Raw genomic sequence first — 22395 nt, 5'->3', positions numbered from 1 at the left:
TGCAGAAGAGAAGACTGAGGGAGGTTCTGATAGCTGCTTTCAACTTCCTGAAGGGGGGTTCCAAAGAGGATGGAGCTCGGCGGTTCTCAGTGGTGGCAGATGACAGAACAAGGAGCAATGGTCTCAAGTTGCAGTGGGGGAGGTTTAGGTTGGATATTAGGAAAAACTTTTTCACTAGGCGGGTGGTGAAGCACTGGAGTGGGTTACCTAGGGAGGTGGTGGAATCTCCTTCCTTAGAGGTTTTTAAGGCTTGACAAAGCCCTGGCTGGGATGATTTAGTTGGGGTTGGTCCTGCTTTGAGCAGGGGGTTGGACTAAATACCTCCTGAGGTCCCTTCCAGCCCTGATAGTCTATGATTCTATGGTTTAAAGCCGGATGAATGCAGGGGGGCTGAGAGCCATCAAACCAAACTGTAAACCCTGGATAGGATGGAAACCACTTCAAGCCAGGAGGTGTGGCAGCGCCCCTAGTTCCAGCACCTATGGATGAATGGCCTAACAGTGCCAGGCGCTGCCCAGAGCCTGGCCAAGATCAGGACCCCCTCGCGCCGGGCGCTGCCCAGACCCCAGCTGAGATCGGGGCCCCATCATGCTGGGCACTGCACAGACCCCGACCGAAATCAGGGCCCCGTTGTGCCGGGTGCTGCCCAGACCCTGGCCGAGATCAGGGCCCCGTTGTGCCAGGCGCTGCCCAGACCCTGGCCGAGATCAGGGCCCCCTCGCGCCGGGCGCTGCCCAGACCCCGACCGAGATCAGGGCCCCCTCGCGCCGGGCGCTGCCCAGACCCCAGCTGAAATCAGGGCCCCGTTGTGCCGGGCGCTGCCCAGACCCCAGCTGAAATCAGGGCCCCGTTGTGCCGGGCGCTGCCCAGAGCCCGGCCGAGATCAGGGCCCCGTCGTGCCAGATGATGCTTCTGCCTTCTTTACTCCAATGCCGTCGTTTGGGGAAGGTGGCAGAAAGCTCCCTCCTGCACAGCCGGCTCCTTCCGGAAAACACCTCCCCCCAGCTGCGCCGCAGGGCCATGCGAGGGGGCGGCCAGGATGGAGAGCCAGGAGTGCTGAACCAGGCCTGGGCGTCTCGCAGGCTGCGGCAGGGCTGCATGGGGAGGACTGGGGGGCTGGGCAGGCTTAGCAAGGCTTGGCGGTGCAGTTTGAGAGGGGCTCCCCCAGCCGTTCCAGCGCCTGACTCGAGGAAGGCCTGCAGCAGTGTGCCCCTGTTATCCCCCTGCCCCCCAGCACTGCATGGACAAGGCTTGGAGGGGGCCACGTGCAGGCTCGTAGCCCCCATTTGAACATGGGCTACTGCGTAGGCAGCTTGTCTGGGACTCCCACGAGCCGGGGTAGGCCCTAGCGTTGGGGGCAGGGACTGTGTGCCGAGCCTGGCACGGTGGGGACCTGATCTTGGTGGGGTCTGGGCAGCGCCCGGCTTGACGAGGCCCTGATCTTGGTTGGGGTTTGGGCAGTGCCCAGCATGACGGGGCCCTGATCTTGGTCGGGGTTTGGGCAGTGCCCAGCGTGATGAGGCCCTGATCTTGGTTGGGGTCTGGGCAGCGCCCGGCGCGACGGGGCCCTGATCTTGGTGGGGTCTGGGCAGCGCCCGGCCTGACGGGGCCCTGATCTTGGTCGGGGTTTGGGCAATGCCCAGTGTGACGGGGGGCTCTGGGCGGTGCCCTGCCCAGTGGGATCCCTGATCTCCCAGGGAGCTCTGGGCGGCACCCTGCCCGGTGGGGACCCTGATCTCCGGGGGACTCAGGGCAGCACCTGGCACGGTGGGACCCTGATCTCCCATGAGGTCTCTAGGTGTTAGACACAGGTAACAAGCCCAGGGTCCAGCCCCCGGCCCAGCGCCAGCAGCCTGGCGTGTTTGGGCTTCTCACAGGCGCCTGCTCTTGTTCCAGCCTCAGCCCCGCGGGGGAAGCCAGGCCGGGTCCGGGGCTGGCAGGGGCCCCACGGCAGCGGGCAGGGTGTAACTGGCTGCCCCCAGCCCCATGGCCTCGGGCGGCTCCTCGCGCGGAGCACCGGGGCAGGCCCGGGACGGGCGCCGCTGCAGCGCCCCAGCGCAAGCCGGGGAGGCGCCATGTCGCCCTCTCGTGGCGGCGGCGGGCAGGACGCGCTGGCTTTGCCCACGGGAAGGGCCCCCGGACTGTGTGTGTTTGGGGGGTTGGGCAGGGGGAGCCCGTCGTCGGGGGGGGGGGGTGATGTACGGAGTATTAGCGGGGCTCTGTGCGGGGATGGGGGGTCTGGGCGGGGGGAGGAGATGGGGGGCGGGGGGAGGAGATGGGGGGCGGGGGGGCGGGCTCTGCGCGGGGATGGGGGGGTCTGGGCGGGGGAGGAGATGGGGGGCCGGGCTGTGCGCGGGGATGGGGGGGGTCTGGGCGGAGGGAGAAGATGGGGGGCTGTGCGCGGGGGGAGGAGATGGGGCGGGGGGGCCGGGCTCTGCGCGGGGATGGGGGGTCTGGGCGGGGGAGGAGATGGGGGGCCGGGCTGTGCGCGGGGATGGGGGGGGTCTGGGCGGAGGGAGAAGATGGGGGGCTGTGCGCGGGGGGGGAGGAGATGGGGCGGGGGGACGGGCTCTGCACGGGGATGGGGGGTCTGGGCGGGGGGAGGAGATGGGGGGCGGGGGGGCCGGGCTCTGCGCGGGGATGGGGGGCCGGGCTGTGCGCGCAAGGCGGGGCAGGCGGCAGAGCCGTGAGGCGGCGGCTGCGGGAGGCCGGGGTCCGCGCTCGGAGCCGCCCCAGCCCGTCTCTCCCGGAGCGCAGCGGCCGCGGCCGGGGAGGGGGCAGAGGCGCCGGCCATGCGGAGCCCGGCGCGGGGCAGAGCCATCCCGGGGGGGGGCTCCCGGCCCCCCGCGCCTCTCTGCGCCGCCCCGTGACATGCGGCGGCGGCGAGACCCGGCTCCGAGCAGCCGCCGCCCCCAGCCAGAGCCACCCGGCGGCCGCCCGCCCAGCAGCGCCCAGCGCCGGTCCAGCTGCCCGTGGAGCCGTCCCAGCCCCCGCCGCCGGCCAGTGGGGTTCCCCTGCCCGCCGCCCGCCATGGAGAGGGCGCCTGGAGCCGGCGAGCTGGGGGCTCGGGGGCGAGCTCGCCTTTGACCCAGCTCGGGGGGAGCTAGTGACTCGCTTCGGCTCCCGCTTGTCACCGGGCTCCGCCGCGCCCACAGAGCCCGGCCCCGGGCTCCAGCCTCCGTCCGGAGCCGCCTGCCTGGCGCCCGGCTCCGGGGCGAGCCGTGCGCCCCGCTCCCCGCGCCGCGATGGAGCCGCCGCCTTGCTCCAAGAAGAGCCTGTCCCTCTCCTTGCCCGTGCCCCGGGAGGGCCAGGCCACCCTCAAGCCCCCCCAGCACCTGTGGAGGCAGCCCCGGACCCCCATCAAGATCAAGCACCGGGGCTACTCGGATACGGACCGGCACCCGCCCCGGCACATCGAGCGGGCGGACGCCATGGACACGAGCGACCGGCCGGGGCTGAAGAAATCCCGCATGTCCTGGCCCTCCTCCTTCCACGGGACCCCCAGCCACGGCACGAGCAAGCGGTAGGTGCGGGGCGCCCCGGGCAGGGAGCGGAGCGCTGGGGGGTGGGGGGGCAGGGAAGTGTGGGGGGGGGGGCGAGTGTAGCAGACCCTCCCCCGGCCCCGGAGTGAGACCCCGGATTGCAGGGCATTGCTGTGGAAATCTCTGACATCCCCCTTGGGGAAGCGTCCAGCCCTGCCTTGGGGAAGTGGTCGGTCTGAAAGTCTGGGGGGGCTTGGCTTAGCCGTTAGCGCCCACTTCCAGGGTGTCCCTCTCCTCCGAGCATCCTGGGACAGCGACTGATCGAGGGTGGCTCAGAGCCACCCCCTGCTGCTGCTGCTGGCCCTGCCGTCTTGGGCAGAGCCACTTGCCAACTAATCCGAGCCTCTCTGAGCCTTGCAAAATGGTCCCAGAGGCTGGGGCTAGCTGCTTTTCCATCTTCAGGATAGGCAGGACACGGGGTGAAATGAGCCAGGTCTGCTCCTGCTCTCGGCTTCCCGTGGCGTAAACCCCCAGGAGCCACGCCTCGCTCACTGGCTTTACACCATGCCAGGCAGGTGGGGGCTAAACCTTCTGATTAAAAAACAAAACCCCACGTTGGGTGGAGAGCTGGGGACGCCCAGCGAGCCAAACTCCTCAGGAACCAGAGCCCAGAAGGACAGTGAGTGCCTGGACACACAGCCACGGAATCACTGGGGGCACACGCGTGTGCGTGTGTGCGGCCGCCCCATTGCTAGACCAGCGCAGTGGGCAGTGCTTGAAGTGGTCTGAAAAAAGTGTGTGTGGGGAGGGGGGTTCTGTCATAATCTGGGAGCAGCAATTTGGGTCTGTCAGTGCTTGAAGCATGCAGCTCACCTCGGAGCCAAACCAAACCTGTGACCCATGGCGTGGCCTCTCACCCTGTAGGTCTGTGTTCCTGGGGAAGGTTTGGCTCCGCGGCTGATCCTGGGGGGTCAAACGGGCACTTGGGTCTGGTTGGTTTTGCCCTTTCTTCTCCCTGTTTGAAGAAAGCGAAACTCGCCGCTGTTCCCAGAGGAAGCGCTGCGGGACTCCCCATCCCGCCGAGATGCTGGGCTGTCACGGGCCGGGAGGGGCAGAAGTGGAAATTGACCCCTGCCCATGAGAGGCAAGAAGCCGTGGGTGGGTTTGTTGTTTTACAGCGTTCTCTCAGAGTCCGACTGAACCGGCGCTTGCCACGGCAATTGGGGTTTCTGGCTCTTGTCCCGTTTGTAGTGTGACTCTCCTTGGCCAGGGCCTTGCTGCGGGACAGGCCGCAGCAGCTGAAGTAAAGGTGCAAAGTGCTGGCAGGTGCTGCTGGTTTGGGTTTTTCAGTGCAAGGTCAGTGCCTTGGCCGGGGGTTTAAGCTAACCCGAAATAAGCCGCTGTCAAATCGGCACCTCTGCGCAGGGGATGGTGTCGGTTTAACTGAACCCGTTTGAAAGCTGGTTTCAGGTCGGCCTGGTGCAGCTGTCCTGTGGTGCGGGGCCCGGGGCTGCGTCTGTGCGGCACAGCCAGGGAGCCGTGGGCGGGGTGGTCAGTGCCCGGTGTGCGTGGTGTGTGCTGGAGAACCACCTGGTGTGGCTTTTCACACAGAAAGGCCCCAGATCTCATTCCCTCTGAGCCAGCCAGTCTCCCCACTCTGGGGCCAGAGAGGAGCCGTCCCCCTCTGAAGGGGGAAGGGGCTTGCGTCCCAGTCCCCACTCCCCTCTGAGCCACGTGGCCCCCGACCCCCGCCTTGGGGTCAGATCGGAGCTGCTCCCCACACGGGAAAGGCCCCGTAACCCATTCCCCACCCCCTGAGCCAGCCAGTTCCCCTTTCCTAGGACTGGGTAGGAGCTGCGCCCCCTATAGGGGAAAGGCCCCATATCCCATTCCCCTAGTCCTGAGCCAGCCAGTCCCCCCCGCTCTAGGGCTGGATCAGAACCAGCGGATCAGATCTTGTGCCCTCTAGGGGGAAAAGGCCCGTTGTCCTAGTCCCCAGCCCCGAACCAGCCTGTCCTACAGACTTGCAAGTCTTCGAGGGACTTACGCTCTCCGATATGGAGGCCCCATCGAGCTGTGGGCTGGCCGGGGGCTTCTGGCTTTGACTTCTCTGGACGTGCAAAGCCTGCTGTGCTCGCTCTATGAGGCTGCTTGTGATTTTCCAGGAAGTGTCTTAGTCCTTTGCTGCGTCTGTCTCCTCGTTTCTCACAGGGGGCGAGGGCTCTTTCTTGCCACCTGGAGCAGCGGGGGGTGTTTAAAAAAGAAATCTCCTGCCCTGGGCTGGCCAATCTGAGAAATTTACTCCCCGCGGACAGTCATTATCTGTGGGAGAACGCCGGTGGCATTTAAAATGTGCCAATTCCTCAGACCAAATGGAAATGAAAAGGCCTCTACGTTTCTTTTCAAGTCCTACCTTTGACTGAAAGTTCACTGAGCATTGGAGCCGCAAATCAAAGCGGCGTTGAAATAGGACGTGGGTATTAGAACGTTCCGTCCGAGGGCCATTATTAACGCTGTTCCCTGTGATTAATTCCTCGCTGAAGGGCTGCCGCGTCAGCTCTATTTCTGGGGGGCTGACTTAGGCTGCATTTTCTTTCCCCCGTGCATGAAACTCAAAGGCCGGCCTGCCTCTCACGTGGAAGGTCGGACTGGATGATCCTTCTGGCCTTGAAAGCCCTGGAATGGAACAGGGCTCAGGGCTCCGCTCTGCTGCGGGTGGGGCCTGGGGCAAATCACGCCCCTTCTTGGGGCTGCACCCTGGGAGGGAGTGTGCCTTCCCGAGCTCAGGGGGGTTCTGAGGGCTGTGTGGTGTAGTGGCTAGGGGCGCTGTACCAGCACTCAGGAGACCCAGGTTCTAGTCCTGGCCATGCCCTGCTTTGTGATCTTAGACGGGTCCTTTCCCCTGGCAGTCCTTATGCAGTTGCCTTTTAGGGCAAGGCCTGTGTCTTGGCGTGCGATGGCATAGGGCCCGGATCTCGGCTGGGAGCTACCGTAATACACGTCAGTAATAAGACCAGCTGGTCGGTGCCTATTGACAGGACTTCTCGACAGGGATCGCTGGACAAACCAGGTGGGCTGGGTTAGCCCCAAGGAGGTTTTCGAGCCGCGTCACTCGTTATTCAGACAGCCCTCGGTCTGTGGATGGAGATGATGGGTGGATTTAAGCGTGCTGTGGCTAACGTGAGGATTGCAACAGTGGGCCCCCGCTCTGCACTGTGGGAGGGGATGTCTATCCAAGGACCATGGGGCAGGGGATATATTCCCAAGATCTGTGGCTGGAGGGTGTGTGGGGGAGTGAAACAGCTGTTAGATCCTGACCCGGGCCTGAGTGTTCAGCAGCTGGCTTTGATGGGAGCTGCCAAAGGCGTTTCTAATCCAACCTAATCCCCTACCTCTGTGCGAGCACACGCTGCGGCTGGGTGATTGACTGCTTCCGCCTCCCCGGCAGGAGCCGTAAAGCCGGGCGGCTCGGCCCCTCCTTCACTGGTGCTAAGTGGCCATGAAGCCTGGCGGGGATTAATAGGTGCTGGAAGCCACGTATTGGCTCTGATTGTCTCCTTGGAGCCTCAGGAACTAGGGCGTCCCTGGGAGCAGGAAGCGCTCGGCCACGTCTCCCAGCAGCTAGGCTATTCCTTTACTCTGTGTTATGGTGGCACCAGCTGATATCAGGGCCCCATAGCCTGGCTAGGGCCTGCTCTCAGCCCCAGGACCCCTGGGTTCCGTGCTCTGCCCTGCTGGGTGACCTTTCTGGGGTCACTTTACCCTTCTGCCAGCACGATGTGCTCTGGCCCCCTTCCAGCCCACTGCCTGAACCTGCCGGAGGAGGGTGGACCGTCACCAAGCCAACCTGTCTGTTGTTGTTTTAACCCTAGTGCTCTGACACGGAGATGGGAGGGGGAATCTCTGAAGGCACCGAATCAGGGCCTCTGAGCCTCCCCCAGCCCACGATCCCGTGGGCCAGCAGAAAGATCGTCAGCTCTCGGGGACAGAGACTTTCTTTCTGTTCTGTGTCTGTACAGCGCCTTGCACAAGGGGGTCCTGGTCAGGACTGGCCTCCAGGTGCGTCCGTTATACAAGTAATTCACCAGAATAAAGGGTTGAGGCTCCCCGTAAAGGAAGAGGTGTGCTGGCTCCTCACCCCACTGAGGGGACGGCCACGGCCGGAGGGTGGAGCTGGGACTGGCTCCCTTGGAGCAGGTCTGCCAGCCGGGCAGGAGGGAGAGCTCCGGTCAGGAGTACAGCTTCCCCACCCGTCTGTTCCCTTTCTGGGCTCTCCAGCGTCAGCTTCGAGCTTTTACCTCTCCCGGACCTGTGGCTCTGCCAGGCCCAGCCCAGACCCGGCATGACCAGTGGGCGTGGGGCCTGGTGCCCCGTGGTGGTTCCCTGCCCCGCCGGGAATGGAGGGATCAGACTGACGGCTTGAAGCCAAAGTGCTGTTTAGTTCGCAGTAGGAACAAAGCACCTGGAGAAATGGGATTTTCAAACCAACAGCCTCTCCGCACCTCTTACCTAAGGCTCCCCATCCCCTGAGGGCAGCCTGGGCTGGCCTCGCTTCTTCAGACACCCCGGCGGTTCCCCCAAACAGCTCCTCCCTCCTTGTTACTGCCCCAGTTCCTTGCTCTGCAAGTTCCCAGGTCTGTTCCTGCTCTGCCCCTGCCTGGTAACAGCCTCGGAGCCTGATCTCCAGCTGTTCCTCTTCCTTCCTGCTGGTTTTCCTGACAGCTCCTATTAAATGGAACCAATAGAGACGTACAGTAAATATCCCGATCACCTGGCCAACACGCAGCGTTCATCAGCTCCAGATCCATCACAGCTTCTGTCCTGCACTTCCGTTCCCAGGCTCTTATCTATATTTGTCTGTTTCTCCAGTGTCTTCCCCCACAGGGTAATGCTTTACAGATCATTAATTAATCAGGGAGTTGTTCTTATCCCCTCTGGTTTCATGGCCATGAGGACAGCTGCAGAGAGGGGAAGTGACTCGCCCCGTGTCCCGCAGTTAGTGGAAGAATCAGGAAGAGGACACAGGAGCCCTGACTACAAGACCTCCTTCATTCTAACCCACCAGCCCCCCACTCCCCTCCCAGGGCTGGGAGAGAACCCAGGAGTCCGGGCTCCCAGCCCCCCCATTCTAACCTATTACACTCACTCTTCCAATGTCTCTTCATGAAGCACTAACACTTTGCCTCTTCGGGATTCATTGTGCTGATCCCGGTTCTTTACGAGCTGGTGCCCGTGTCTGTCTGACCCCACTGCAGCCAGAGAACAAGAATTGCTCTGGACCCAGCCGGAACCTGCCGGCTTCCCCGCGCGATCGGAGGGCCCAGCCAGAGGGCTTTGCATGTGCAGGGAGCTGCCCGGCGCGGGGAAGCGTCGCCGTCCAGCGCGGCGGTTTGGCTGTTTGAGCCATCGGCAGACGCTTATAGCTAGTTAATGCCCCCACCTCAGCGTAGGCTCCAGAGACCTTCCCCTCCCCTGCCTTGGTCAGTTGCCTTTAACATCGGGGCTTGAGCCGGAGCAAATGATTTATCAATCCTCCCCCCCCGCCCAGTTGTGATCTGCATCCCGGCTCCGTAATTGTAACAAGCACCCGCCCCTGGCTTGTGATGCTGCCTTCTGAGCGATGGTCTGGTAGCCCGCAGAGAGAGCCCTGGCTCTGTGTGAGGACGTGCCATCCGTCTGGTCAGACAGCGCTGCTGTGCCCTGAGCCCCTCTGCCCCCCAGTACCTGTGTGCTCGGAGATGTGCTGACAGCAGGAGGCCTGCTACATCCCGGAGCACAAACGGCTCCTGGTTGCGCTGGGTTTGCTGGTTCTCTCTTTCGTTAGCTGCACAGTCGGACTGAGGATTGGTAGAGAGACGGTGCATGGAGACTTCTATTGGTCTCCGCGTACGAGAGCCATTACTTTGAGCGGGCCAGGGCAGGGAGTTCCTGGGTTCTGTTTCCAGCTCTGGAAAGGGAGCGGGGTCTAGTGGCTAGAGCAGGAGGGTGGGGCAGAGAGGGGCTGGGAGTCAGGACTCCTGGGTTCTATCCTAGGAGGAATTTTCTGGCCTGTGTTCTACCAGAAGGCTCCAGTAGAGTAGATGGTCACAATGGCCCTGCCTGACCTTCACGCCTGATCAAGGGCCGGGGCCGGCCGTGAACCCACAAGGTAGCAATTTCCAAAGTGCTAAGAACCTTCCTTTCCCCGATGCACCATGGGCCGGTGGAACTCTCTGCTGCCAGACGTGAGTGGGGCTGAGGGCGTAGCTGAAAAGATCAGATATGTCCTATGGGCAGCAGGACAAGGATTTGGGAGCGGTCCCTGGGAGGCAGGTTACCCCAGTGCTGCCTCCGGCTCCGTCTTGCACTTGTCTCTGCAGTCGCTGTGTCTGGCCGTACTACATGGAGGGCTGGCCCTCCAGGCTGGCAGTTTGCTTTCGCCCGCTCTGATTCTGTTTCCATCCTTTCAGTTCCTGCAAATGGGTGCGTGGCCTGCCCCTGATTATATTCTTGTTCCGCTGCCGACATGGCTGTTCCCTTGCCCCGGCGAGAACACTCCTGCTGCGTGGCGGTGACAAAGCACTTCTCATCTCCAGAGCACTCCGCGGTGACCTGCCCATCAGTCTTCACTCGTTTCCGGGCCACTAACGCTCCCTGCTCAGATGGTCCCCGTTTCCTAGACGGAAACCAGGGCCGTGCGTCTTCTTCGCCCCGGCCTGTGTGCTGCCGCTTGCCCCCGCGCTCACCCTGATCTGGGAGCTTTGTGCGTGAGCGGCAGAGAATCGGGCATTGTGAGGCCCCCTGAAACCAGGTAATTAGCACCAGCTTCACTGGACGGATTTAACCAGCGCGTTCGGGACTTTCACCCTCGCTCAGATCAGCTTAGCTTGCGTCCCAGGCATGGGTCACGAGAACTCTCTCCATCTGGCGCCTGCAGTCCTGAAACCCGGGACATGAGTTCCCAGAGCTCCTGGCTGCATGTGAACGGAGAGCTACTGGGTAGGATGGGTCTGGGGGTCGCACCAGTGCCAAATACACCTCCCTATTTGCAAGTCCCTGGTTCAACCCACCCCGAGAATTAAACCAATCTCAGGGAACTGATTTAACTCAAACTTGTGTGTGGAGACAAGGTCTTAGTTCCTTTCATGTCAGCTGGGAGCAGGTTTAAGCACAGCGCTGGAGTCAAAATCAGCATCCCCAGGGGGGTCACACTAGCCTAAGGGCTTGTCTACATAGGGACACTCAGGACACTCAATTAATCCAGATTAATTTTCAAAGTGGATTAGTTAAACCACATGAAACCCCTGTGCGGTTGCTCTTGTTCAGAGTGAAAGTGGCCTTAATTCAGAGTATTTTAATCCACCTCCAAAGTGAAGCGGCACCGAGGCCTCGTCTGAGCCTCTCTGCACTGGGCTGGATTTTAAGGTCCTTCCACGTTGGTTCTGCCAGGGCCCTGCTGATGCTTTTCCCATCCAGCCACACATGGCACTGCCCAGCGCAGCCGCCTGCCCTCCCCAGTGCCAAGGGAATTTGCTCCCTGGCGTCCCACTGGGACCGCTGAGCGGAGCCTCTGATGGATTAATGGGGCTGGGATTCGTCCTGGGCGGAGGGCTTCCCTGCTGATGCAGAGCTGGCCTAAAGGCCCTGGATGGCGGGGGCAGATCTGGAGCGTGGCTGGGGTGCCCTGCGCTGGGGCTATTCCCTGCTCCCGGGGGCATGGCTGGAGCCAGGCGCACGGCGGCCATTCCCTGCATAGAGCAGTCCAGAGGCTGGTCTGGCTGGGGGACTGGGGAGGGGCCCAGAACAGAGCTTCCATCTGCCCTCGCTCCCAAAGGGCCGGATCCTGGAGGGTTTACACCAGTCTGCTCCTAGACCCCGCAGCTCCCCCCCCACCCCAACGCTCTGGCAGCCAAAGGCAGGAGACAATGATTCTGACTCACTCCTTGTCTTCCCTGTTTACCGAGCCTCACTTTCGGCAGTCGGCTCTCCCCCTCCCTCCCCCCAGCCAGCCAGGCCTGGCCTCCTTGCGATGCTCCGGCAGGAGTGAGTGAGTGAGAAGGGGTCTCCGGACTCCCCTGGTCAGCACGGATCCCCACGCACATGCACGCACACGTCGCCTCTGCTCGGTGCGGACACGGCTCCCCCTTGCCGTCGCATGATGCCGAGTTCGAGAGCCTGTCTCCCACCGGCGCGCCTGTCGCCTTCAGATTTCGCTGAGATCTTCCCCTGCTCAGCGCCTGCTTCCCTTGGTCATGGGACGCCGCCCAGCAGGTCCCTGGCCCTGGATGGGAAGCCGAGAGAGCAGGCAGAAAGCTGATCAACGGGACCCTGCGTGTTCCTTGGACCAGCCGCGCTGCTGATGCAATTGGTGTATGACGGTAGCGCCCAGCAGCAGACCGGGGCTGGGTGCTGTACAATGCCAACCATTTGCGTCTGGGAAGCTCTTCCCTGGCTGTCCCCACCGCAGTTAACTGCAAAGTGATTTCTGTGACATAACACTGTCCTTTCATTTCAGATCCGTCAATACCTTTTCAGGTATCTAAAAGGGTGTCATGAGGAGGAGGGAGAGAACTTGTTCACCTTAGCCTCTAAGGATAGATCCAGAAACAATGGGTTTAAACTGCAGCAAGGGAGGTCTAGGTTGGACATTAGGAAAAAGTTCCTAACTGTCAGGGTGGTTAAACACTGGAATAAATTGCCTAGGGAGGTTGTGGAATCTCCATCTCTGGAGATATTTAAGAGTAGGTTAGATAAATATCTATCAGGGATGGTCTAGACAGTATTTGGTCCTGCCATGCGGGCAGGGGACTGGACTCGACCTCTCGAGGTCCCTTCCAGTCCTAGAATCTATGAATCTATGAATCTATGAATCGCTGTCTAATTACAAATAAAGCAGCAGCCCTCCTAGTTATAGGCTGCACCCAGGGGTTGTGGAGTTCCAAAGCTGCCTTTAATTTGACACGAGGCATTTCAGAGCCTCGATCCCTGGTGGGGACCCAGCTACCTTCCCCGGCCCCACCCGTTCGTTACTGCAGATGTACCTGCAGAGTCATTTCATCTCGGAGCGGCAGGGCTCTCGTGCCGCGATACACAGGGGGCCTGGCTTCTTGGTAATAAGGAAATTAACATTTTGTCCAGGGTGTCTTTCTCTTGGGGTAATGAGACGTGAACGCACGCTGGTGGCTCGTCAGGAAGACAAGGCCGCTTTGTTCTAATTGTTTGTTATCTCTGCACGTGGGATCTGGACGAACAGGCTTCAGGCGGCGCGGCTGGAGGCCTGGCGGGAGCCTGCTTTGAAGAGGGATCAGCGAGATCAGGATGGTTTGCCTTAGAAAGGAGACAAGTCAGGAAGCGTGGCCAAGCGGATAGAGTGCTGTGCTGGGGAGCAGGAGACCTGGGCTCCAGTCCCGGCCCTGCCACTGTCCCACCGGGTGACCTTGGGCAAGTCCCTTGCCCACTTTGAGCTTGTGTTTTCCCTCCCCTCTTTGGGGCAGGGGCTGTGTCTGTGCCGCACGCGGTGCCTGGCCTTGGCTGGTGCTACTGTAATACCCAGACAGGAGCGTGAAGGCCGATCGGGAGCTTCCATTCGCCCTGCCTCATGACGCGAGAACAAGGGCACACGTCATGGGAGGAAATGCCTTTCCCCCGTGCAAGCTGCCCGTTAGCCTGTGGGATTCATCGCCACAAGAGATCAGTGTGGAGCTGCCAGGGTCCCAGAACGGGCTGGGCTAACGAGAATCACCCAGAATTCGGGACTGTATCAAAAACCAGCCCAGAGCTTTGGAAGGTCTAAGTGCCCAGCTGCAGGGTGTGACTCCCCAACCAGGACAGGTGGGGCCAGGAAGGAGCGTTTCCCATCGTCTGCCTCCTGCCAGGTATCTTCACCCTCGCTCTGAAGCAGCTAGAGCCGGCCCTGGTGGCTCTGGGGTACGCGGCTCCTCTGCCCAGCGTTTGCCGTTGCTGCTGAGGGTTAGCACAAGGGCTGGGCCCCCTGCATCTCATTGCTGACGACGCTGATTGGTCGAGCGGTATACAACGATGCTGACAGAGCGGTCTGGATCGCCAGGCCCGGCCACTCAAACACAGCGCGTTTGCAGACAGCCAGATGCACAGTTCTGCCTCTAGAAGGAGGAACGCGGCCTTCCCTGCAGAATGGGGAACTGCAGCCTGGAAAGAAGTGACCTTGAAAAGGATCTAGGGGTCATAGTGGACAAGCGTCTTAGCATCAGCTCCCAGTGCCGCACTGTGGCAGAAGGGCTAATTATAGAATCACAGGACTGGAAGGGGCTTCGAGAGGCATCTAGTCCAGCCCCCTGCACTCAAGGCAGGACTAAGTCTAGACCATCCCTGCCAGGGGTTTGTCCAACCTGCTCTTAAAAATCCCCAATGATGGAGCTTCGACAACCTCCCTGGGCAATTTATTCCAGTGCTTCACCACCCTGACAGGTAGGACGTTTTTCCTAATGTCCAACCTGAACCGCCCTTGCTGCAATTTCAGCCCATTGCTTCTTGTCTGTCCTCAGAGGTTGCAGAGAACAATTTTTCTCCCTCCTCCTTGGAGCCCGCTGATGCGAACCTTGGACGTATGGGCAGGGCAGTAAGTGAAGGGAGGTGACTGGAGGGCTGTGTACGCCGTCGGTGAGACCAGTGCTGGGGTCCTCATTTTAACAAGGGTGTTGAACAATAGTCAGGGCTGCAGACGAGTGCCACAGAAATGAGCCGAGGGCTGGAGAAACCCCCTGGTAGTGAGAGTCGCAAAGAGCTTGAGCGGTTTAGCTTCTCCAAAAGATGGAGAGGTGAGGGCGGCTTGGGAGGCTCCCTAACCCAGCCGAACGAGGGCAGACCGAGCGGCAGGGGCTGGAAGCTGAAACCAAACAAATTCCAATGAAAAACTGATGAACCATTGGGACCAGCTCCCCAGCGAGGGTGGATGTACCATCCAGGGATGTCTTCAGAGCCCGTCTGGAGCATGTCTGGAAGATGCTGTGATTGGGGTCAGGGCAGAGGTACCGAGCAGGAATTCCATGTCCTGTGCTAGAAGGCATGCTTCCAAAGTGCATGAAGTGATGCACGCAGAGACCCCTTAGTGCGCCGCGGGAGCAAGAGAGGAGCAGCTCGGGCGGAACTCACGCCCTAGATGATTGTGCACCAGCGTTCCCCTGGGGACGAGTCTGGGCAGTGTCCTACAGGGACCTCTCCCTCTTGTCCAGATACTCCAGCTCCATTCGTTCTCCCAGGGTTTCGCCGTGCACGGCTCCCAGTGGAGTTACTGAGGGGAGTGGCTGATCCCCATCCCTCATGTGCCGCAGACAGCGCTGCCCAGACCCCAGCCAGGATCAGGGCCCCGTCGCGCCGGGTGCTGCGCAGACCCCAGCCGAGATCAGGGCCCCGTCGCGCCGGGCGCCGCCCAGACCCCGGCCGAGATCAGGGCCCCGTCGCGCCAGGCGCCACCCAGACCCCAGCCGAGATCAGGGCCCCGTCGCGCCGGGTGCTGCCCAGACTCAGTCCTTGCCCCCGAGAGCTCACCGCCTGAGCAGGCAGCACCCGGGAGAACAGCCGGGTGGTCCAGCAAAGTGTCCAGGCAGGTGCTTTCGATCGCCTTGGCGGTGGCGCTGAAGGGTGCGTGTGAAGGGCTTGGCAGCACAGAGGCAGGAACCGACGGGCACTGACAGCGGTGCCTGGGCTCCTGGGAGGACGTTCCCAGAGCTCGCGTCCCCGGGGCTCAAAGGAGATGGTAGAAACGTTGGCGCTTGATGCAGCGGGGGCTTCTCGGAAGAGTCGGGGGGTAATAGCAGTGCCTGGGCAGGACGACTGACTGGGGTGTGAGTTTGTGACCTGAGCTCCGCCACGCGCTCCCTGTGACCATGGCCAAGTCACTCAGCCTCTCTGTGCTGCGGGGACCGTCGCCGTGGCCCATGCCCCACCCAGAGAGTGCGGTAACAGGGCAATAGCAGAGATAGCGAGGTCAGGTTCCAAGGTGAGTAATTCCCACAGCAGCGTCAGCTCCATCGGAGGCTCTTCACTCCCTGTGCTGACTGTGTTGCTGTGCCCTGCTGATGGGTCCTGCCCAGAGGCAGCTGCATTTCGGAGGTGCATGAAGTGACCGCCTACCTCCCAAAACAGATAACGTTTGTAAAGAGGTTGGAGGGGTGTCACGGAGTCCCCGGGTGATGCTCTGGAACTGCTCCGCACAAAGCCAGTCAGGACTCTGGGGAAGTCTCCTTTCTGTGAGCAGACCATCTTCAGGGCAAGAAGCTCACACGGCTTCACCTCCTGGGTCTGACCTTGGAGCATTCAGCATATGCCCCTCCGTGCGCTTCCCACAGCGAGTCCGCCCTGGCGGGGTCCTGGGGAAGCCAGAGGGTCCTGCACCCCCACTTCGCAGTCAGACGTGACTCTTAGGCAGGGGTGAAAGTAACTTACAGGACTTACCGGTACTGCTGGAGTCCTGAGGGGGCGTGGCCTCATCCAGAAGAGGTGTGGCTTCAAACAGAAGAGGCAGGGCCTCTCAAGATTTAAAGGCCCTGGGGCACCGGCTGTGGCTGGGAGCCCCAGGGCCTTTAAATCAACCCGGGGCTCCCAGCTGCAGAGGTGGCTGGGAGTCCCCGGGTCTCAGGGGCAAATTAAAGGGCCAGGGGCTCTGGCCACCGCGGAGCTCCGGGCCCTTTAAATCCCCACAGCAGCTCTGGCAGCCGGAGCTGCGGGTGGAATTTAAAGGGCTCTGGGCTCCCCGCCGCGCCCTTTAAATCCCTGCCGCAGAAGCCGGTGTGGTCCGGCACACCGGTGTGGTCTGGTACCGAACCGTACCGGCTTACGTTCACCTCTGCTCTTATCCAGACAGTAAAACAGAGGTTTATTAGATGACAGGAACACGGCTAAAACAGGGCTTGTCGGTCCAGCGAATGGGACCCCTCAGCCAGGTCCATTCTGGGGCCCAGCCAGCTCCAACTGAAAACCCCCTCCAGCCCCTCCTTCTCTGGGCTTTGTCTCTTTCCTGGGCCAGGAGGTCACCTGATCTCTTTGTTCACCTTTAGCTATTTCCTTGCAGGGGGGGAAGGGGCCCTGGCCATTTGTTGCCAGGGAGACAGCGTGTCAGTGATTTATGCGCACTGGTCTTTCCCCACCACCTAGAGACTTAAGAAATGCATAGGGAAACTGAGGCACCCACACAGTAGTCAGAGGAAACCTTAAGAACAGTCCCACTTCGTCACAAGGGGCTGGGATGGAAGGTGCAATTATTTCTGGAATTTCATATTTATGTCCTTTGCTTGGGCCTGGAGGAACCCGGGGGCTGCCCGTACACAAATGAGCTGATGGGATCCTGAGCGCAAGTGCCTGCTCCAGCGTCGCCTCTGTCTATTAGCAGCGATGCGCTGCAGAGCGGGTGAGTCATCGGGCCCATGGTAGCAAGGAGAACGCGCGCTGGGCGGGGGGGTCTGCTTAGATGAAGGTTTGCGTTGACTGAAATAACGTCTCTAAGAGAGAGCCCAGTTTCCGCTGGGCCTGAAATTGTAATGTTCCAATGAGCTGACTGGATAGTTTGGGCTCCTGGGTCCTCTCTCAGCTCGGGGAGGGGAGTGGGGTCTAGTGGTTAGAGCTTGGGGGTGACGAGCCAGGACTCCTGGGTTCTGACCGTGGAAGGGAGCGGGGTCTAGTGGGTTAGAGCAGGGGGCTGGGAGGCAGGACACCTGGGTTCTCTCCCCCGCTCGGGGAGGGCAGTGGGGTCTAGTGGCTAGAGATGCAGCGTGTGAGCTCTGGAGGCTGGAAGGCTGTTGCAAAGGTTAGAGGCAAGAAGCTCTGTGGTGCTGGCATCTGCTCCATCCCTCTGCCTCTGACGTCTTAATTGCCCCAGGGGTGCATCTCTGGCTGACCTGCCAGGCACCCCCTTCTTCTGGGGCCTCTCGCTCCTGGCACCCGAGCAAAGGCCTGACAGCGCATGATGCTCCGAGGCTGGGAAGGCGAAGGCTGGAGGCGTTAATTCAGCCTGTAATTTCATCCCCCCTCGTGGGAGCGCTGCGTCTCTCAGAGCAGCTCGAGCCATATTAAATACCTGATTACTCGCTAATTGAGGGGTCTGATGAAAGGCGCATGTTAAAAATCCCAGGGATTACTATGTGCCCAGCGCAGAACACGGCTTCCAGTCGCAACCTTTCTTTGAACAGGATGGGGAGGGAGATAAACACAAGGCTTGTGCTTTCTGCAGATTAATGGAGCCCTCTGCTTTAATGTGCACTGCCTCGTTAGTGAGCTTGTGGGGCAGAAAGAAATAGATTTCCCATCTTCCAAATAGTCCCCGTCTGTGTTCTGTTCGTTAGCCTGGTTGCTCATTATTAGGAACTTTAATTAGTGCTTTTAGTTGTAGGGATCGGAGCAGTTAATAATGCTGTCCAAACTTTGCTGTTATGCCCATTTTGTGGATGGGGAAACTGAGGCACGTGGAGATGTGACTTTTCCAAGTGGGTAGGTGGCAGAGCTGGAAAAGAACCCAGGAGTCCTGACTTCTCTTTCGCTTGTTCTGTGCCCCCAGACTACGCTGTGCTGGGCATTGAGTCCAGGGGCAGAGCTCCACCCTGCTCCTTGCAGCACTGCACTGGGGCTGCATCTCCGGCGGAACTGACAGGCACCCACTTCTGTGGAGAAGCCCGACACTTCTGTGATTCTGTGGTGTGCAGTCTTCCCCCTAAGCCAACGCTGAAACGAAATCTTCCAAGCGAGGAGACGTGTGTTGCAGGGAGCGGGACAGGGGGCTCAGTAGGGGGCACGTTCCCTCCCTGTCAGTGCTGTCCCAGTGCTGCCCAGACCCGGACCCAGAGCAGGTCGCCGTCGGGCCCCGAAGAGCTCGTAGTCTGAATAGACAGAGTGTGTGGGGAGGAGAGAGGTGCAGGGCAGGGAAGGGACTTGCCCAAGGTCAGCCAGCAGGGCAGTGGCAGAGCCAGGAATAGAACCCAGGTGTCCTGAGCCCCCCAGTGCAGGTGCTGAGGTTTTCAGAGCTCCCTGGCATCTGGAGGCAGGATTTTATTTAATGTTCAAATTCCTCTTTGCCACCCTGTGAAGTGCCAGTGACCCCATGTGCTGTCCCGATCCCTCCAGCCTGGCAAAAGGGCTGATGGGATTCTCTGCGGAGAGACGCTCAGTCCCAGGTGTCCCGCTGAGCGGGCAGAGGGGAGCTGCTCTACACAGGGGCTGTAGAACAAAACCCAAACCTAGAGCGCTCCGAGCCCGTGGAGGCAGGCTCCCAGGCACCGGGCAGGACTGTTGTGTTTGCCCTGTCATGACGTTTGGAGCGGGCCTTCCTTTGCTGCCGCTTTGCCGTGGGCTGCTGGGAAGAGAGCAGAGGAATAGCAAAGGTATACTGGGAGTGGGGTGCAGTGGTTAGAGCAGGGGACTGGGAGCCAGGACTCCTGGGTTGTGTCCCGGCTCTGGGAGGGGAGTGGGGTCTAGTGGTTAGAGCAGGGGGGGCTGGGAGCCAAGACTCCTGGGTTGTGTCCCGGCTCTGGGAGGGGAGTGGGGTCTAGTGGTTAGAGCCGGAGGCTGGGCGCCAGGACTCCTGGGTTGTGTCCTGGCTCTGGGAGGGGAGTGGGGTCTAGTGGTTAGAGCAGGGGGGGCTGGGAGCCAGGACTCCTGGGTTGTGTCCCGGCTCTGGGAGGGGAGGAGAGTCTAGGGGTTAAAGGAGAGGGGTGAGAGGCAGGATCTCTCACTTCTAGTCCCAGCTCTGGGAGGGGGGTGGGGTCTAGTGGTTAGAGGGGGGCTGGGAGCCAGGACTCCTGGGTTGTGTCCTGGCTCTGGGAGGGGAGTGGGGTCTAGTGGTTAGAGCAGGGGCCAGGAAGTCAGGGCTGCTGGGCTGTTGCCTTGGCTCTGTGTATGACCCTGGGTAGGACACGTCTGATCTGTCTCGTCAGGGAGCAGGAGATGTGATGTCCGGCTCGGTCTGACCGAACTAGTGTGTAGCTATCGCTGTGGAGGGAGCAGCTGCCCAGGGGAAGAGCCCCTCTGAAACCCACGGTGCGTGTTGGGGTGAGTCGCCTCCCATGGCACCCCAGCGCCATTGCTAATTCTGGTCCGGTGGTGCGGTCCGTCGGTACCCCTTACTCCTGCCACTGCCTCTCTTGTGGGAAGGTTAATTAGTGATCCCTTCGTGCAAACAGTGAGTAATTAGTGCTGGGGAAGGGAACCGGGCTCACACCTCCCTCACACCTGGGCTGGGTGGCTTCATTACTGAATATTTGCAAAGCGCTTGGCGGGCGACATCTCGGGCTGCAGCCGGCTCATGTCCTGGCCCCGCTCGCTGGGCGAATACGTTTCAGAGCAGTGTCCCCCCGTTCGTCTGCAGCACCGGTCAGGCGCAGCCCGTCGCCTGCCAGTGCAATAACCTCTCTCTGGCCCTTTCCGGTCGCCTGGCCTCAGGGATCGGAAGCGCCGATGGGACCGTTCTGGGCCCCCACGGCTTGTGTGACACGGGGCAGAGCAGATGAGCTCAGCGGGCCCTCCTGGCCTTAGAATCTAGGACTCTGTGATGCAGGCCTAAGAGATCGGCCCAGTAACTCGCATCCAGCCCATAGCTTCCGCCTGAGCTGGATTCGATCTCCTGGGAGGAGCCAGCCAGCCTCGGCCTAGCGACGCCAAGTGATGGAGAATCCTTCGTCCCCCTGATTTCTGTTACGGTACTTGTACTCTTAGCGGAGAGACCCCGACCGAGATCAGGGCCCCGTCGCGCCGGGCACCGCGCAGACCCCGACCGAGATCAGGGCCCCATCGCGCCGGGCACCGCGCAGACCCCGGCCGAGATCAGGGCCCCGTCGCGCCGGGCACTGCCCAGACACAGAGTGAGAGACAGTCCCTGCTCTGAAGAGCTCATAGTCTGAATAACAAGATAGATCAAGGGTTGGGTGGAAAGGAAGGATTATTATCCCCATTTTAAGGATGGGGAAACTGAGGCACAGAGCAGCGGGGCAGAATTTGAAGGGTTCGGCAGCTTCCGTTGAGATGAGACTGAATCCCTCCTCTCCCCTCCACCAAAACCTCTGAAGTCTCAGTTCAAAGCGGGAGGGATGACTGGAGATGGAGGCCCCGGTGGCCCAGAACTCCTGGTTCAGAGAGGTGCAATGGGTCCTGCCCCTATGAAATCCAGATGGGTCGGCGTCTACCAGCCGTGATCGGGCCCAGCCTGGGGATCCCTGGGGATGGTCTCGGGCCTGCGCTCCGCAGGAGGTCTGAACTCTGGCTCTGTCCTGAGGGTTGTGATGGGCCCAGGCTGGACGCTCACACCAGAGGCTGACATTAAGCGGAGCGAGAACGCGGCTATTAGGTGGGTGGAGGTAACAGGCTGCGTTTGGCCAGATTCACTCAGGGAACCGGGGCCTGGCTGTGAACGAGGGTCTGGCTCGTTACGTCACCGGGGTCTGCAGCCCGCACCGGGGCAAGGGAGGGGAGTTGTTGAGTAGTGACTTGTAGCGATTGGTTCAATGGGGCAGAAGCGTGGGGTGGTGATGCTATGGGTAACTGGCAAAGGCTGGGATCTGCTGACACCCAGCGTTGTTGGGAAGAGGTGCCAGGCTAATTTATTCACCAGTGTAATGATGTGTGTGCTCCAGGGGAAATTCTCATGACGAACACGCTGCTCTCCTTTGGAGTTGTGAGGTGGAAAGAATTTTCCTGCTTTGTCTTTCTATAAAAAGTGTCGTCTGCCCCCCTCCCCCCTTTAATCGCCAGCTCGATTTATTGGGCTTCTCTTCAGACGGCCCTACTGGTAATGAAAATGAGCTTGTTTGCACTGATGAAGTTGTGCCGCGAGTCCAGTGTAGCTGGGAGGAGCTGGAGTTTCAATCCATCGCGGATCGAAGAGCCCGGCCCAGCCCGCGCTCTCCTGGGCTTGGCTGGAGAGCCGTCCCGCCATCCCTTTGCGTGCAAAGGCTTGTGGGATGTGGCGGGGGGGAGGGTCGGGCCTGTACAGAACCAGTCCCAGGGCTCACTGCATGGGGTGTGTCCTACGGAAACCTCCCGCTCTCCGGCCTGCACCTGCAGCAGCCAGACACCGCTGAACGTGGCGGATGGATATGCTGTTTATTCAACTCCATCGCTGGAAGAACCCAGCTCAGAGGCGGCCTTGTGAATCCAAGGGCAGCCCCAATGGTTGGATCATTTCGTACCCTCCTCCCTGCGGGCCTGGCTCAGTCTGACGGGCGCGTTCTACACAGCTGGGTTTGGGGCTGAGACCCAGGACTCCTGGGTTCCGTTCCCTGCTCTGTGACCTTGTTAATATCTATAGAGCACCCCCCTGCACTGAGATTGGGGTCCCCTTGGGCTGAGCGCTGCCCAGACCCCCACCAAGATCAGGGGCCCCCTGGGGCCGGGCGTTGCTTAGCTGCAGAGGCCGTCCCTCTGCCGATCTAGCCAGACAGCAGAAGGGGAACTGAACCATGGAGAGAAGCAGGGACTTGCCCAGGGTCACCCGGGAGGTTCTGTGGGGGAGTCAGGAATTGAACTCGGATCCCCTGGGTCCCAGTCCCTGGCCTTAACTGCGTGAGCCCCCAAACCCTTTATCTCCCCCGTTTGTTACGGCAGCTGAAGCCAGGGCCCCACTGTGCTGGAATGAGACAGCCCCTCGTATCCACTCCTGGGCCGTTTGGGGCTCCCGTCCTGCGGCCGGCGGGAAGGGACTCGGGTGAGCGACCTCCATGCGAAGGAGACGTCGGCCTGGACCAGTCCAGCCCCCACCCCTTGCCCTTGGGTGCAAATGTAAATAAATCACCTGCACTGGCACAAATGGAATTAGACTCACTAGGTTTCCTAAGAGCTAATTTGCAGTTTCGGCAGCAGTTTGCAGCTGCTAAGAAGTTCCGGTGCCCTTTCCGTGCGCTGGCAGCCTTGGCCGGGAACACCGCCTGCTCGCGGTCCTGTCACCCCCTCCTCAGAGGTGCCAGGGGCTGAGGGGGGC

General features: G+C 60.9%; 2 protein-coding genes across 2 annotated transcripts in view; both read left to right on the top strand.

The window, feature by feature from the left end:
• The window catches only part of LOC128828092 (cAMP-specific 3',5'-cyclic phosphodiesterase 4B-like), a 148999-nt gene that overhangs the window by 27306 nt on the left and 99298 nt on the right, over positions 1-22395 (top strand).
• The window catches only part of LOC128828093 (cAMP-specific 3',5'-cyclic phosphodiesterase 4A-like), a 56444-nt gene continuing 36702 nt past the window's right edge, over positions 2654-22395 (top strand). Inside the window, exon 1 of the mRNA XM_054012454.1 lies at positions 2654-3523. Within this exon, the coding sequence (XP_053868429.1) occupies positions 3246-3523 (278 nt within the window). The 5' untranslated portion in view covers positions 2654-3245. The remainder of the gene's footprint in view (positions 3524-22395) is intronic.

This window comes from Malaclemys terrapin, chromosome 23 (assembly GCF_027887155.1).
Source record: "Malaclemys terrapin pileata isolate rMalTer1 chromosome 23, rMalTer1.hap1, whole genome shotgun sequence".
In the NCBI taxonomy this organism is placed as follows: Eukaryota; Metazoa; Chordata; order Testudines; family Emydidae; genus Malaclemys; species Malaclemys terrapin.
This window is presented reverse-complemented; position numbering and strand designations above follow the sequence as displayed.